The sequence below is a fragment of the Pongo abelii genome, chromosome 10, assembly GCF_028885655.2.
Source record: "Pongo abelii isolate AG06213 chromosome 10, NHGRI_mPonAbe1-v2.0_pri, whole genome shotgun sequence".
Classification (NCBI taxonomy): domain Eukaryota; kingdom Metazoa; phylum Chordata; class Mammalia; order Primates; family Hominidae; genus Pongo; species Pongo abelii.
This window is the reverse complement of record NC_071995.2, coordinates 43,073,361-43,090,885: the sequence shown is the minus strand read 5'-3', so window position 1 is coordinate 43,090,885 and position 17,525 is coordinate 43,073,361. Positions and strand designations below refer to the sequence as shown.

General features: G+C 40.3%; 1 protein-coding gene across 4 annotated transcripts in view; it reads right to left on the bottom strand.

The window, feature by feature from the left end:
• Window positions 1-5,319: 5,319 nt before the first annotated feature.
• Window positions 5,320-17,525, bottom strand: part of ANO6 (anoctamin 6) — a 212,809-nt gene continuing 200,603 nt past the window's right edge. For 3 of the 4 annotated variants that reach the window (XM_024256710.3, XM_024256711.3, XM_009247637.4), the window contains 3 exons: window positions 16,402-16,604; window positions 14,630-14,735; window positions 5,320-8,521 (listed from right to left, as the gene is read on the bottom strand). In XM_024256710.3, coding sequence (XP_024112478.1) covers window positions 8,315-8,521; window positions 14,630-14,735; window positions 16,402-16,604 — 516 coding nt within the window. In that variant the 3' untranslated portion in view covers window positions 5,320-8,314. The remainder of the gene's footprint in view (window positions 8,522-14,629; window positions 14,736-16,401; window positions 16,605-17,525) is intronic. The other variant, XM_024256712.3, reaches the window with a different exon arrangement.

Sequence of the window (17,525 nt, the reverse complement as noted above, 5' to 3'; positions counted from 1 at the left end):
GCCTGGGCGACAGAGCGAGACTCCGTCTCTTAAAAAAAAAAAAAAAAAAAGTTTTGAGAGCCCACAAAAAACTTTGTTTGTGTGAATCATACCTATGAATATTTACTGTATTAGAAATGAAAACAGAACATTAAAAAAAATTAAAATAAGAATAAGCCCATTGCATGTAAAACATAAAATGTTGTAATGAAAAAGAATGTACTTTTCAAAATAATCTAGTGAGAAGAGTGGCATTGTTTTTTATTTTTAATGTCTGGCTTAACAGCAAGCGGCTAGATGCTCACACCTGCTCCTGCATTCAATCTATGCCCATGTTCCATGTCATGGAGCCTCTGGAAACTCCATTCTATGCTCGTGAGAGAATGACAGTGAAAAAGGCAAATCATGTCCTTGTGTTATTAGGAAAATAGTTTTGCGTTTGTGGACCTCCTGAAAAGGCCTTAGACCCTCCCAGGGGAATCTAGACCACACTTTGAGAACACCGTTCTAGAATTTTATGGCTGACAAGGTGCTTTCAACATATGTCAACCCTTGTCAGTCTTTTCCACACAGGTTTCACTGAGGACAGAGGAAGGTACAGGTATAACCCTGGGGCCTAGATGAAGCAGCTTACTCTAAGTGTGGAATTTCTTTTTTTTTGGACAGTTTCACTCTTGTTGACCAAGCTGGAGTGCAATGGTGCAATCTCAGCTCACTGCAACCTCTGCCTCCCAGGTTCAAGCAATTCTGCCTCAGCCTCCCTAGTAGCTGAGATTACAGGTGCCTGCCACCACACATGGCTAATTTTTTGTATTTTTAGTAGAGACAGGGTTTCACCATGTTGGCCAGGCTGGTCATTAGCTCCTGACCTCAGATGATCCATGAGCCTCTGCCTCCCAAAGTGCTGGGATTACAGACGTGAGCCACCATGCCCAGCTGGAATTTATTTAAAGATTGTTATTTTATATTAAACATTCATTTGAATTTTGCATGCAATTTCAAAATGTATCTGTGTATGTTTTAATACGACCATTTTTCCTTTAATCATTGAGACATTCACCTCCAAGGGGATTGCTCATGTTGATCCTGTGGTTTCTTATACACCCTGAATCCAGGGTGAGAAGCATAGACATTAGGGACTTCATAATGATGCCAAGTAGTGGAAACAAGCCCCATTGTTATGGATTAGGAAGTCAGAGCCTAGAGAGGCTAAATGCCTTTGTGGAAATAAAGATCAGCCAAATGAGAACAAGCAAAGCCTATTTATTCAGAGCTTGCTATAGCAAGGGAGTCAGCCACTGTCACTTGTGTTTTGACAGAGACTCAAAGGTAGGTAGAGGAGTAGGAAGGCTTCAGCTCTGCCCTGATTGGTGGCTGCTGGCATGGGGAAGCTGTAGGCAGCTAAGCAGAAGTGGGCATTCTATGTTATGGTTAGGGGGGCATATTTGGCTTTCTCTGGTTGGTCCTAGGGTACAAGCAGGAACTGGAATTAGGGAAGCTGTTATTCATCAAGTCCTGGTCATATTGGGCCAATTGTTACAGAGGTGGTGTTTAGCTTCCTGGTTTGTCACTAGACGTAGCATTCTGACCTCCTACAAGTCTGACTTATAGTAGGCTGGCTTCCTGGGCTGATTGTAGATAAAGGGGTTAGTTTCCTGGGCAGGTTGCTGCAGGCTGAGGGTCAGTGTTCTATTTTTATATAAGCTCTGGCCATTGTCCATTTGTATATTGTTTCTTAACTTGCTAAAATTTATGAAGCTGGCCAGTAGCAGATCCAGGACTTGAATCAAGATCCTCTATTTCTAAATCTTGTATCTTTTCCCATATCATAGGCAGGCTGCCTTGAACCCAGGTAAAACAACCATCGATGCTGTCTTTGCCCCAGACCTTGCCTTCATTTTTTTTTTTTTCAGTGAGTTTGTGTTGTACTCTAAATGTACTTGTCCACCCTAATTAAAACGTGATATGTTTTTGATGACGCTAACTATATTCTTAAGATACTTAGATCAGAAGATTAAAACCTTCAGTTTTTACCCCAAAGTTTCCTTTCCTTCTCATCATTTACAATATGCAGGGTAGGTGGGAAGGAAGGGGAGTACATTTGCCCCAGGCTCTGGTTCACAGATGACAAAGATGTTGTTTAGTTTGGGTAGCATGGCTTGGTCAAAGAGTTCCTAAGAAAACGTTTGGAGGACTGACACAAAGATATGTTTGTAACAGACTGGCCATCCTGGCAGAAACTGGGCTGCACTGAGGGGTGGTTTGTGAGCAGGACACTGGTATGCTCTCTCTTTTACTATTAGGTGCAGCAGCTAAAGTGGGGGAATTTATAGTAACCAATTAGTTGCCCATGACTGGATATGTTAAGAAAGACAAGCTTTGGAAGACAATAATATTGTGGAATTATCCAGGCTGACAAACTGCCAAGGGTTGGAGCCCTGAATACAATAGGAAAACCCAGGGAAATACTCTGAAGAGACATCCAGGGATCCATTCATTTTATAATAGGAAGTGCCATAATCAAGTATTAGGAATTACACTGTTCACACTGAACAGATAATAGAGCTTCAAGAGATGATGTGGAAGAATATTGACTGGGAAAAGTTCTATTCTAGGTTTTCGGTGCAATTTCCTAGATTAAAACAAGGAAGGCAATGCAATGATTTATCCTTATGAAGGAGACTGAAGAAGAGGTCTCAAGAACGCATTAACCTGCTTCATTATTAGTGAAGGGTGAGTGTTAATGTGATAGTTCTCTCTGGGGTACCATGAGAGCTCCTGGGGTTGTATTTGCCCCACCACCACCAATGAAAAGAGCATTTAAACAATTTCCTGGGAGCTGCTCCTTACATATGTTTGCTTTTCAGTCTTTTGGGGAGCAATCGAAATGGAATATTTTTTCTTAGTTATATCCAGAGGTTTTCCACAGAGCAGAAATGAGGGACAGGGAGCCTTCTGTTAATTGTTGGAGTCTCTAGAGAGATTTCCCTTTGTTTAATTGTCTTTTATTTCCCTGGATTCTTTGCACTGCCTCCCTCCTTCCTCTTCTATCCCAGTCCTGGGAAAAGGGTTGCTTTAAGATTTTGATCTTGAAGCTAGAGCCCTGCAATGGTGAATACTGATTGTCCCAAAGGAACCAAAATACTTGAAAGTACAATTTGATTTGATTTAAAGACAAAGTAGGGGAGAAAAAGCCCAGCGGTGGGGTCAGCCTGTGAATTTTGTTGCGGCCAGTGCTGTCGCTTGTTCCCAGGGCTGTAGCTTGTCCTGTACCACAGAGCAGGCCTCTTACCTGCAGCTTCCTCTTAGGTGACTGACAGCGATTTATCACTCTGACTCACCTCAAGCGACAGTGACAAGAGAGAAAGTAATGGCAGGGTATTTTGTAACATAAATGTGCTTATCCACACTGAACAGTATTAGGAATCACAGTCTACTTGCTTGAGTTCCTGTGCGAAGTGGTTCTAATTAGAAGAACTAGGTTTGATTATGGCCAAGAACAGGTGAAATTATGAGAAATGAAGGGCAGGACCGATCTCAGGGGTATCTTCCAGTTGGTAAAGTGACAAAAATCAAATCATTCCAGCATTGTAAAGGATCCCACGTGCTGAACTGTTTTCGGGAACGAGGCAAGGGGTTTAAAGGACTACCTGCCTTATCTTTGTTTTCTGCTGGGAAATGGAAATGCTGTTAAGAGCATTTGTAAAATCTCCTGTTTCATAACCAAAGGAAAACATCTCCCCAAATAAAATGAAATTGTCACAGCCACAGCAGGTTACTCTAGGATTTCCCCTTCATTTATGCTTGAATGCTCCATGGAATCCGAAGGCTGTTGGGTGGGGTCAGTTCTCCTTCTCCCCTCAGGAATGCTGCAAGGCAGACTCCCTATTGTGAGAACTGCTATCAAACTCCTTGAAGCTTACGGTGACGACGAGGCTCAAAGAGCACATCAGAAGAGAGAGCTTAGGAGAGAAGGCAGATGAGTCCTCACCGGGACAAAGATCACATTCTTGCCTACAGCATTCCGTTCTGAAGTTCTCCACAGGTTCCCCATTGCTTATCAATTGCAAAACTCATCGTGTTAGGTTCACAGCTTCATTCCCAGTGATCCAATCTACATTTCCCCAGGATTTATCTGTCATCATGACCAACCTCCCTCCTGACCAACCCCAGTATGATCCAAGGGCAGGAGTTTGCCAAAGTAACACACTCGAGTATTTGTCCTACTGCCCAGCAAACATCCACTGCCCTTGTATCGATAATAATATGGAAATAAGCAAAGACCATCCACATGAGAAGGAAAGACTATTTATTCAGAGCATGCTATAGCAAAGGGAGTCAGCCACTGTCACTTGTGTTTTGACAAAGATTCAAAGGCAGGCAGAAGAGTGGGAAGGCTTCCGCTATGCCTGATTGGAGGCCACTGATGTGGGAAGCTGTAGGTAGCTAACTAGAAGCGAGTATCCTATGTGATGATTAGCAGGGCATATTTGGCTTTCTCTGGTTGGTCCTAAGGTATAAGCAGGGACCAAAATTAGGGAAGCTGTCAGTTATTCAGGTCCTGGTCATATTGGGCCAATTGTTACAGAAGTTATTCTTTAGTTTCCTGGATTGTAACTGGAGAGAGCACTCTGACTTTCTGTTAGAATAACCTACTGCAGGCTGGCTCCCTGGGCTAACTATTGCAGATAGCAGGGCAGGGTGTGGATAGAGTTCTGCTTTTACATATGGTCTGGCCATTGTCCATTTACATATTGCCTCTCAGTAATGAGGGGGTGACAGGGAACACAACCTAAATGGTTCTGGGAAAGGTGTCCTATAGAGAGAAGGCAGCAAGAGAAAGACGTTTCTAGTTTTGCCAGTTACGTCCTCTTGGTCACTATTGGTCATATAATGAGTATTTTAAAAAGGAAATGAATGGAATATGCTACATTCATAAGTGCTATTGCAGATATTTTAACACATTTCATTAAACTAGTAGGTGAAACCAAACATTATTCAAAAGTCTGGTAAAAAGTGGTAAAATTTGCTGGATTGATGAAAAGAATAGGATTTGGGCTGAGTTTAATAACTAGCTTTTCTGATCTGTAACCTTAATACACTGAATATAATTTTTAAAAATCCAAAGCAAACCTCTGAAGTGAAAGCTGTGAAAAATCTACAAAAAAAGCACAATATAATTTTTAAAAATCCAAAGCAAATCTCTGAAGTGAAAGCTGTGAAAAATCTACACAAAAGCACACATTTATCTAAGTGATACACAACTGGCCACTAGTAAATAGCAGATATATATTTGTTCTCTTCCTTAAAAACATTAAGACAATATAGAATAGACCATACTATTGTTTGTAAAAATGAATTTATTAAAATGCTCATAATTATAAAAGAATATTAAAATGCACAGAAATGAACATTAATTACAAACTTTACATCTTATGCCACAATGTATGAAAAGCATCACGAATAGTTCTACTTCAGTTAAGCTGCTCATACATTTTTACCCTCTCAAACATAATATGAACATAAAATGGTACAAGAAGTGTTTCAACAACAGAGTACATTCTGACCCCCATTGTGAATTAATGTTTTATGAAATTCAAGACACACATGCAATAAAAAAGGGAAGACTTTGGTGACAGTTTATAAGATGGCCTTGTTTAGTTTTAAAATAAAAATGATAGCTTTCCCTTTCTAATGATATATAGCTAAATTATCTGAGGGATGTTTAATGAAAAATCCCCTGAGTATTTGGTCTAATGTTTCAATATGCTAAAATTCACAGGCATTACAAAAGGATATAAAGCTCAGTTTCTCTAGTGGTTAACACAGGACAGGCTGAGGGCTAGATTCTCCCTCTTCACAGGTCCACTGCCACACCCATCAATCTCCCCAGGGCTGCTGCCTCTGAAGCCACTTACAGATGCAGCCACCATTGTCTGCAGACACAGCTCCATGCTTTTCTTCATCACTGCAAGTCAGCCCTGGACTCATTAACACTGTGGATGGCATGGGGAAATGACCCTGCATCTCCACTACAACTTTGCTCTTTTGGCATCTTAACATTGTCAGATATTACATTTGGTGCCTTTAAATATGTAGAGGGCTTTTTTTTTTCCCTCCTGTCCACAGCAGCACATTTAATCTATGAAGAGGATTTTCTCTGCTGGGGCTATGAAAACAAATGCGCATTTCTTTTAAGTTCTAAGTTCTATCATACATACAGGAGATAAGGTAAAAACATTTCCTTTTCTATGCTGACATACATGGCGAGTAATTGCCAAATTTAAACACTAGGAGATAGTCACACACTTCAGAGAAGAGGTAATAGAGAGGAAGTGACACCCGCTTCCAGAAGCAGTATCTCAGGAGCGAAGAGAGGAACACAGTGGCACTCCCATCTTGACTGCGAATGAGAAAGTTTCCTTCAGGGGGAAGAAATTCATTTCTCCATCCCAGTGCAGTCAGACCTCATGTGGCCTGTCTTGGACTCTGACTGCATCATTAACATGATCAAGAGAGACAGTGAAATGGGGTCCCAGATCCATTGGGACAATTCAAAAGCCTAGAATACTGCTTTGATGGATCCTACATAAATACTTAAAAATCATTCATGGCAGGCATTTGAAATCATGACCTAGAGTTAAGCTACTTTATTGTAAAAAGCCTCTAAAATCTGAGTTTTCCTTTGCTGCTGGGATTCTGATAGGTTGGCTCCTCTGGCATTTAACAGCATCCCAGTGAGGCCCATGCAGCATGACCATGATGCAAGTCACCTCCCTCTCCTGCACCCAGCACTAACCTGTTACCAGTAGGGGCGACAAGGCCTGGCTCCCTGTCTTTTCCAGAGCGCCCAGGAGGCCCGACACTTACAAGGCAATAAAGTGAAGTAGACTGCTAGGCTGAGCAAAAGTGAGGGGGCAAGACGTGCATGGCAGGACAGGAGTGCAGCAGGAAGTAATCTCCAGATAATGGTAGGGTTTGTGACCAAACCATTTTCCTTTATTACTCTTAACTGCCTGATTGGCTCTAGATGAGGCTAAAAAATCAAATCTAATCTAGAGTTTCTTTACTTGATTATGAATAATCTGGGTATACTCCTGTCTCTAGTACAATCGTACAGTTACATCAAATTACTGGGCCCAGAATAACAGGATGGAGGATGCAAGGAAGCCACATTCTTTATGGCAGAGACTTTGGTGTGTTGATCACTTTGGCATATAGAAATAAGCCAAGTCCTGCAGACTCCTTGACAAAAGGCACTCCCCACCCAATGACCACAATGAGGGCACTTGCTGTTTCTGCCCATGCACACAGTCATGCCCCAATGGCTGTGTAGTGAGCCATTCACAAAGGCAGCTGGTGATGTGTAATACTGCACCTTCTGTATCTAATGAATAAAAGTCAACTGGTAGAAAATTGAGGGGCTTATCTTTTCCAGACAATTACGTTGATAAAAATGTAATTTTAATCATGTGATATCACTGTTTTCCAAGAAACTACACATCTTTAGAAAAGATAAATTAATTATCCAGATCAGCATGAGTTAAAATGCTGTTTGAATCTGTAACTTTCCCTACTTTTGTCATTTTATTCCCTTGAGATCTGCAAAGCAGTCAACATTGATTAGGCACGGAACCTCCTAAGGAGTGCTCCTGGAAGATAAAAAGTGTCACTGTGGATTAGGACAAATATGCTTCAAAACCTTGCTATCTTCATTCCAACCTACTAAGAGTATTTTTTTGAGATGGAAAGACATGCTCAAATGAAGACTGAAACTATTTCCTCTGATTAACTGAGGTTTCCTTTCTGGAGGTATTGAAAATACACCTAAATATTGTGAATCCTTGAGTCTAGTTAGCTACTTTTAATCACATGAAAGCTATTAAATCTATAATGATGGTACTGTAAGGAAAAGATGACCCTGGAACAGATCTAGCAAAGTGAAGAAATAAAACATGGCTTAAAAATAAAGGAGATCATGCACCTGAGAATAGACAGAAATGAAAGTAATCAAACAGAAAAAAAAGAATCCATTCTACTTTAGAAGGGGTGGTTTTTAATCACACTGAGGGACTTTTTCTGTAAAATTCCAATTTATCAGAAAAAGGTAACATTTAGGCTTTCCGGTGATAAGTTTTATGCCCTTCATGATCTAAGTTTTACATTTTCCAGTTTCTGCATCGCTAGCTGAAACTGAAAAATAATACATGTGGAAATGGCAATAGTTAAGACTCATATTTGCCAAAGTGATTTAACTTAAACATTCTCATTAGTAATTCCTAATATATTTTGACAGAGCTAAATTCCTTAAAGTGCTTCTCAGAACATAAAGCTCTTATTCTGATTTTGGTCGTAAATTGTTATCTACTGCTTCTATCATCCGCTCAGCTATCACCCCCATATTTTTTGTCATATCTTTGAGGTGATTCTCATGAAGAAGCTTTTGGGTTAGGTATTTTTCTCTCTGGATCTTGCTCTTCGTGCGTTTTGATACATCGGGAATTGCATATGAAATGAAAAATTTCACAGAGTAGATGAGGTGCTGGGGGAGAGAAGAAGAAAAATGTCACTCACAAAGAAATGGAGGAGAACACCGAGTTCCTTTCATTCTTGCTTGTCATTATGGCAGTTTATCTGGACAAGGCAGTGGACATTTTACACACACATCCAACCGCTAATGCCATTGTGTCTAATCAACAGTGTGGCTCTGTCTAGCAGTTACTGTTACTTTATACATTTAAATAATACTATGTGATATAGAAAAGTATATATACACATATATAATGGTTATAAAGGATAAAGAAAAAATGAATACCCCAAAAAACCACCATTAAACTTAAAAACTAGGATGCTGACAAGGCTGTTGTATTTTGTGTCTCTTTTTCTAATGGCCCTGCACTTCTCCTAAGGTCAATGCTATCATATCTGTACAAGTGTATGTGTATCATTCTCACTTATTTTTTAAAAAGTTTGACAAAATATGTATATATACCACCAAAATACAGTCTTGCTTGACTTCACCTTTATGATACTGCATGCAGTCTTTTGGAAATTGCTTTCTTTGTTTTGGATCAGGTTCTCACTCTGTCACCCAGGCTGGAGTGCAGTGGCATGATCATAGCTCACTGAAGCCTCCTACTCCTGGGCTCAAGTGATCCAGACGCATGCCACCATGCCTGGCTACTTTTAGAGTTTCTTTGTAGAAACAGGGTCTCACTATGTTGCCCAGGCTGGTCTCAAACCCCTGTCCTCAAGCAATCCTCCCAACTTGGCCTTCCAAAGCACTAGGATTATAGGTGTGAGCCACCACGCCAGGCCGCCTTTTGTTCAAAACTATTTCCTAAGATTCATCAATGTTATTCTATAAAACTAGTCCACTAATTTTCACCGCTGTATAATATTCTTCTGTGTGACTACACTATAATTTATTTGTTTCCCTATGAACAGGCATTGAGGTTGTTTCCAGTTTTTGTTTTAGGAAAATGCTGTTGTGAACATTATTGTGCTTGAATCCTAGAGCATTATCTGCAAGTTTCTCAAGAGTGTGGACCTAGGAGTGGGACTGCTGAGACTCTATGTCATGTGAACGTTCCATTTTATAAGATGATACCAAAACATTTTCCAAAGCAGGTATACCAACTTACACTCCCACAGCAGTGATAGTTTCAGTTGCTCTACATCCTTGCCAGCACTTGGTATCATCAAACTTTTTTTTTTTTTTTTTTTTTTTGAGACAGAGTCTCGCTGTCACCCAGGCTTGAATGCAGTGGTGCGATCTTGGCCCACTGCAACCTCCGTCTCCTGGGTTCAAGCAATTCTCCTGCCTCAGCCACCTGAGTAGCTGGATTACAGGTACCTGCCACCACACCCGGCTAATTTTGGGTTTTGCCATGTTGCCCAGGCTGGATCAGTCTTTTTTTTTTTTTTTTTTTAAAAAAAAAAACCAACTTAGTGATTATGAAATGGACTTTTCCTTTGGTCTTACTCTGCATTTTCCTGATTACCAATAAGGTTAAACACCTTTTCATTTTTTAATTTATCAATCAAAAATCTCTGACCTAGCAAGGGGAGAGAGATAATATAAGCATAATTACAAACAAATTATTCATGGTATTAAAAAGTGATGAGTACTTTGAAGAGATTCTTCTGTAGATTAGTCTGGATATGCCTAAGTGAGCAAACACTTTAAGGAGGTGAGGGAACAAGCCCTGCAGATATCAGAAGGAAAGACATTCTAGGTAAAGGGAATAGCCAGTGCAGAGCTGGTTTAGAGGAGCCTCAGAGTGCATTCGAGAAAAGGCAAGGACGGTGCGGAGCGGGTGACAAGAAGAGAAGTGATGTCTGAGGGGCACTGGGGCATGGCTGGATTCATGAGGCCTTGTGTGCCACTGTGAGGACTCTGGCTCTGACTCTGAGTGAGAGAGGAAGACAAGAGCAAGCCCAGCTAGGAGACTCTGGCCCTAATCCAGGCAAAAAATGACAGTGGCTCTGACCTGGTGGTAGCAGCACAATTGGTCTGAAGTGCTCATTGATATGTTTTCAAAGGAAAAGCCAACCAGATTGGATATAGCATAAGGGTTCCAAGGACTCTGGCCTGAGCAGTGTTGAGACGGAGTTGCCATAATCAAGAGGGAAATACTGTGGATGGGAGAGATTTTGGGCTGGGTTGGGAGGAGAACATTTCGAGTGAATGGAGGAAAATATAGGCATGTGGGGCAGCAGATGTGAGACATCTGTTAGGGATCCAAGCAGAAAGGTCAGGTAGGCCGTTGGATTCATGGGTGGAGTTCAGGAGAGGGCTGCTCTGCAAACATCCATTTGAAGGTCCTGTTAGCATACAGGGCATTTAGAGCCAAGAGACTCCAGGAGATCATCAAGAGACCAATGAGACAGAAAAGACTACAACCAAGATTGAGTCCCAGGATCACTAAGAGAATAAGGGACTGGCATAGAACCTGAGGTGGAATGGCCAGGGACGCAGGAGGAAAGCGTACTTTCCTAGGAGCCCAGTGAGGAGGAGTTTCCGGGGGCAAGTGATGAGGAAAATCTGAAGTCAGATTTTCAGCAAAAATTTGACTCAGATTTTTGCTGAGTCAAATGTTGCTAAGTCAGGTGAGGGGAGGGTGGGGAAGTGGTGGCTGCTGCTAACTTTGGCAAGAGCAGCTTCAGTGAAGTGGAGGGGGTGAAAGCATGATAGAAAGATAGAGGAATCGAGGACAGCATGTACTGGCAACTCATTCAGTGGTGCTGGCCACAAAGAGGAAAAGAGAAGTGAAGCAGGACTGGTGAGGTAAGGATGGAGAGAATTTTGAGATGTGAAAGATATTAGTGTGTTTAGTGAGAATGGAAATTATATAGTAAAGCGACAAAGGTTGATGCTGTAGGAAAGAGTTCTTTCATCTGTTTCTGAGGTAGGGAATATTTATAGATATGTGGAATTTCTGTGTTATGCCACCCTTGCATTTCCAGGTTAAAGCCTGGTGGCGTGATGTTACCTTTTTAAAACATATTGCTAGATTCAGATTTGTACATTTTTTAAAATTTTGTGTAAAGGTATACAATATGATGTATTGTATACAATACATCATATACATGTAATGTAAGACACATGTATGTAGTGAGTCCTCAACATCATCGACAGGTTCTTGGAAACTGCAACTCCAGGTCCTTGAATAACGTCATTTCCTTCAATGTTGTTTCATTACAGCATTGATTAGAAAAAAACACTGGTTTTGTTAGATGTTATCTTAAAGTCATGGTTTCCAAGAGGCTAACAAGGATGTTAAGTGAGGACTTACTCTATAGTGGAACAAATTAACATGTCCATCATCTCACTTTACACATTTTAGAAAGATCTTTGCATCTATGTAATGAATACGGTTGGCTTCATTTTCCTTTCTCTCTTCTTGTCTGATTTTAGGATTTAGGCTACTCTTAGCCTCACCAAATGAGTTGGAGAGTATTTCCTCTTTCTGATCTCTGAAGGCATTTGTATAGGATTGAAATGATCTGTTTTAAAAAGCTTGGTATCACTCTCCAAAAAAAACCACATGGTCTGGTGTTTTCATTGTAGAAAGATTTCAAACTTCTGCTGTAATTTAAGGTTTATAGCTACCTTCTTTAGCATTCTGGAGATAGACTACTCTCTTCTGGCTTCCGTTGTTACTGTTAAAAAGCCTACTCCCATTCTCGCTTTAGTTTTCTGTTAGTCATCAGTTTTTTCCCTCTGGTTACTTTCAAGGTCTTATTTTTGGTGTGCCGCATTTTCCTTGCAATATGTGTAAGTGGATTTCTTTATTCTGCTTGATACATGTCATGTTTTCTGATCTGTGAACTCTTTCATTTCTTTTATCCATGTTCAGCTTCAAGTTAGTATTTCTCATTCTTCCATATCACTTAACATCTTTTTCATATTTTCTATTTTCTTATCTCCCTGTGATATATTAGGAGTAATTTTTTCAGACCTATCTTCCAATTCACAAATTCTCTCTTCAGATTTGCCTAAACTTCTGTTTAATCCATGTTTTTTTCCATTTCACCAATGATTTTAATTTCTAGAAGTTCCATTTAGTTTTTTCAAAATTGCCTTATAATTTTTAGTTTCTTGCTTTTTAAATTCTACCCATAATTATTTAAATGTTTTCACATACAGTTAATTTATATTCCTTATCTGACAGTTCAAACAAACCCTTGAGGTTACTGAGGGTCCAAATCAGTTGTTTCCTGCTGAATTTCACACATGGTTTTTTTTTTTTTTTAATCACCTCTTGTTATTGACCATCTTTGATTGTGTGCTCATATTTGATTAGCTTGATCTGAGAAAAACCTGGGGACACTTTTCTCCAGAGAAGATACACACTTCTTTCTACTGAGACAAATGCAGTCCTGTTTTGGGTCTCTGGCTTATCCAGGAATCTCAAGCTCAGTTTTTCCACCTCCCTTCTGACCCAAGGCATGGTCTCCTTGAGCTCCAAGATGGAGGCACTGATGGGTACCAGCTTGCTCTCTGAGCCCTCCAGCACTACAGGGGTGCTTATTGCTCACTGCCCTATTAAAGCCCATCACCTAGGCCAGGCGCAGTGGCTCATGCCTATAATCCCAGCACTTTGGGAGGCCAAGGAGGGCAGATCACTTGAGGTCAGGAGTTCGAGACCAGCCTGGCCAATATGGTGAAACCCCATCTCTACTAAAAATATAAAATTAGCCAGGTATGGTAGTGTGCACCTGTAGTCCCAGGTACTTGGGAGGCTGAGGCAGGAGAATTGGCTGAACCTGGAGGCAGAGGTTGCAGTGAGCTAAGATCATGCCATTGCACTCCAGCCTGGGCAACAGAGTGAGACTCTGTCTCTTAAAAAAAAAGAAAGAAAAAACCCGTCACCTAGTTTTCCCTCTCTCTGTAGATTCTCTTCCCTTCCAGTGGGCTCAGCAATGCAAAGGAATTATCAAGCTGGCTCTAGAAGTTTTGCAGTGGGGATGGTCCACTGCATATGTAAGGACAACATATAGTCTACCACTATCAAAAGCAGAAGGCCAATCACTTCATCAACTACATGTTTGAATAGAAACCTGTGACTCTTGCTGATATGTCAGATACTGTACTTCAGAAAGCCACTTACGATGAACTAACCATAAGTTACTTGTCTTCCCTGTTTAATGTTTGGTAGCTACTTTAAAAAAAAAAAAAAAAAAAAAAAAAACTAGTATAAGTACCAAAAATCCAGGTAGTCTACCCCACTTCTTCTCTGCTGATTGGTTTCATTCAGAGCAAATGAAATCCACCTACCTCAGCCCCTCTTGCTGCTAGGGAAACCACATGCTATAGTTCTGGTCAATGAGATGTAGGTGGAAGTCCACTGTAGGGGCTTCTGGCAAAGCATTCTTTACTGACAAAAAGGACTGGATGTGGTTAGCATCGCCCTTCTTCCTGCTTTGCATGTAATTTTTTATCTGGAATTTCAGCAGCCATAAGGGGACACACATATGAGAGCAAACCCAAGAATTGGATAAACTGCTTCCATCAGTGAACCGGTATTGATTGATTCAGGAGCAACCACATACTTTTGTGAACTCTATTATGTGAGTTGTGGGGAGGGGAATCAACCTTATTTAAGCCACCATAGACTGCGTTTTCTGTTTCTTGCAGCTTAATACAATCCTATCTACCATACCAATTAAGCAACCTCTGATACTTTGTAATTTGGCAGTAGTTAACTCACTCTGCATAGGAAGCATAGTTGGCTACATCAATTACAAATTTATAGGTGCCTTAGTAATTTTTCAGAGCTGGTCAATTTCAAACTCTCCCAGCAATAAAAGTTTCTCACAGGCAGAGATCACATCATCGTACTCATCTTGCATAAGCCCTTTCATAGCTCAACATGCTGCCCAGTGCCCTAAATTTTAAAAAGTTAGTAATGAATGAAATTGAATCCCCTTTGCGCATAACATGCTTTTAAACTTTAAAAGCAGATAATGCTCTCGTTAATGAAGTTGTTTATTTTCAGGTCAATACTGATTAACATATTTCCTAAAATATTAGCAAGTGATAAGAAGAAAGTATCATACATGTTAAGTATGGAGTTGGCAACACTTAATGGAAGGTCTGCAAATACACATCCTTATAAACTGTTTGAAAGCATACTTTTCCTACCTCCATGACAATGATAAAAGCCAGCTTGGCTGCAATCACATGCCAATAGTAGATGTTGTGTTTATACTCCTGGGGGTGTCCAGGTGGGTATCGGAAATCACGATACCTGAAAACAAAATGGAGACATATTGGGAGACAAATCTTTTCGACTGAATACTGTAAAGAGGTCATGCTGGGTGCAGTGGCTCATGCCTGTAATCCTAGCACTTTGGGAGGCTGAGGCATGTGGATCACTTGAGGCCAGGAGTGCGAGACCAGCCTGGCCACTATGGTAAAACCCCATCTCTACTAAAAATACAAAAATTAGCCAGGCGTGGTAGCACGTGCTTGTAATCCCAGCTATTCGGTGGCTGAGGCATGAGAACTGCTTGAACCCAGGAGGTGAAGGTTGCAGGGAGCTGATATGGTGTCACTGCACTCCCGTATGGGCAACAGAGCAGGACTCTCTCTCAAAAAAAAAAAAAAAAAAAAAAAAAAAAGTCATATTTGATTCAATGCTCTTTTAAACTGGACATCACATACATTTTCTCTTAAAGCTCAATTTGGTAACAAAGCCCCAAAATAACTACAGTAGTACCTCATTTAATATTTAATCAGAGAATGATGGTAATAACATGGTCCATCTTTGTAGAAAAGAATCCATCTTTATAAAAGAACTAAAGTTTTAAATTTGTTCTCCCAACATTTATCCCTGTTTTCTCAAAACAATTCCTGTTTTGGGGATCATGTTTATAAATGTATTTATGTAATGGTATCATCAGGGTTCACTCAGCTATGGGACTCTCTCTCCTCATACAGAGTACTATCTGCTTGTTATAATTTTTTACCTAATTCTTTGTTGTCAGATATCAAGTGTTAACTGCTGTTAGTGTATCTTCCTCAGGTAGGACATCTCTAATTTTATGCCTGTAAGCTATCAAACCTAGAAGAGTATAATTTCTGATTAGAATTGTGGAAAGTAAGAATAAGCAGATTTGATACAGAATTGTAAAGAGGCTCCACTAGGTGTAACACAAACATTTATTTTGGGCTTATTTCTGGTTTCCTGGTTGCATTATTGAGAATCTGAGTTAGTGAAGGCTTTGAGGAGTTGGACTAAATAAACTTTAAAGCCTCCTATTTTAGGTAAAACTCTATGGTCCAGGAAAAAAGGTTGATGACCTACAGTTCACAAACTTTATCAACTGGTAATTTACCTGGTACATACTGTCCACTGTTGAACTCACCAGCCATTAAAATCGAAGCAGAGAACTTTGGAATATTTTTAGATAATACTGTTCAGCTGAGTATTTACATCTCTTATCTTTGTATGTCCCTGTTATGTGAGGAGCTAGTTTGTCATCATTCAGTATCTTCAGATTGTGCTTGAATAACACAATAGTATTAACAACTGAATTATCTTGGTTCTTGGACCTCTTGAAGTTTCTCTATTTCTATGACTTTTCTTTGGAATCAATCTCCCTGTAATCGTTTGAAACTCTCAACTTTAAATCTTTATGGTTTGGTCTGAAAGTTTTACCCCTAGTCTTCATCAACTTTTTAATACATATACATATATATATACATTTTCTGAGTTTCACTCAAGAGAAAGCTATGGGGAAAAAATGTCTCTAGCAGCTTGATTTAAATGACACCAAAGCACCTGACTGATCCTGAAGTTATAAAGAAATAAAAATTAAATAATTAAAAAAATGACACCAAACAGAATTAAGTCACAAGAAAAACCCTTTTAAAGATGAAGTGCATTTTTAAACAAGAAAAGCAGAACTTGCCTGCATGTGGTATGGTTACCCAGGTCAGAGTATGGGTTTCCCTTGCTTTTGTTTTTGAAGTCTGCGACTTTGAAGATGGACAGAGTGTTGTTGATGTACCCTTCCATGGTGTAGGAAGTGTGGTCCCCGTAGGGAGGGACGGAGAAGGACCAGTAGTACACTAGGCGGGGGATCATGTCCGATGTGAAAGCAATGATCATGGCCTATTTTGGGAGAAAAACAAAGCGAAAATGAAGTTATAGTTTTTTGTTTTTGAGACGGAGTCTCGCTCTTGTTGCCCAGGCTGGAGTACAATGGCACGATCCCGGCTCATTGCAACCTCCACCTCCTGGGTTCAAGCAATTCTCCTGCCTCAGCCTCCTGAGTAGCTGGGATTACAGGCACGTGCCACCACGCCTGGCTAATTTTTGTAGTTTTAGTAGAGACACGGTTTTGTCATGTTGGCCAGGCTGGTCTTGAACTCCTGGCCTCAGGTGATCTGCCCGCCTCAGCCCCCCAAAGTGCTGGGATTACAGGCGTAAGCCACTGCACCTGGCCGAAGTTACAGTTTTTATAGGTCAGGTTAACAAATATGCCAGAATTACTATTTTCATCATGTCAATTTTTTTTAAAGATTCAGAAATCTTAATTCTTTCTTAACTGCAAAATATATGCAGATAGTGAGATAGGATCTTGCTCTGTTGCCCAGGCTGGAGTGCACTGGCATGATCATAGCTCACTGTAACCTTGAACTCCTTGGTTCAAGTGATCCTCCTGAGTAGCTAGAATTACAGGTGCACTCCACTGTGCCTGGCTAATCTTTAAACATTTTTTGTAGAGATAGGGTCTTACTATGTCATCTATCCTAGTCTGGAACTCCTGGCCTCAAGCAATCCTCTCAGCCTCTCCAAGTGCTGGGATTATAGGTACGAGCCACTGACCTCAGCCTAGAAGACTTGCACATGTAATCAGAGTCAACATTATGAAAATAATTCAGCTTTATATAATTGATTCAGCACTTTTCATAAACACAGAAGGTAAACTGCATGTTTTCCTTGATCTAAATTTAAATAATGACCTCTAAGTTCACTTTTTTCCTGTATAGTATTATGACTTGTTTACACAAGTCAAACCATGACCTGATT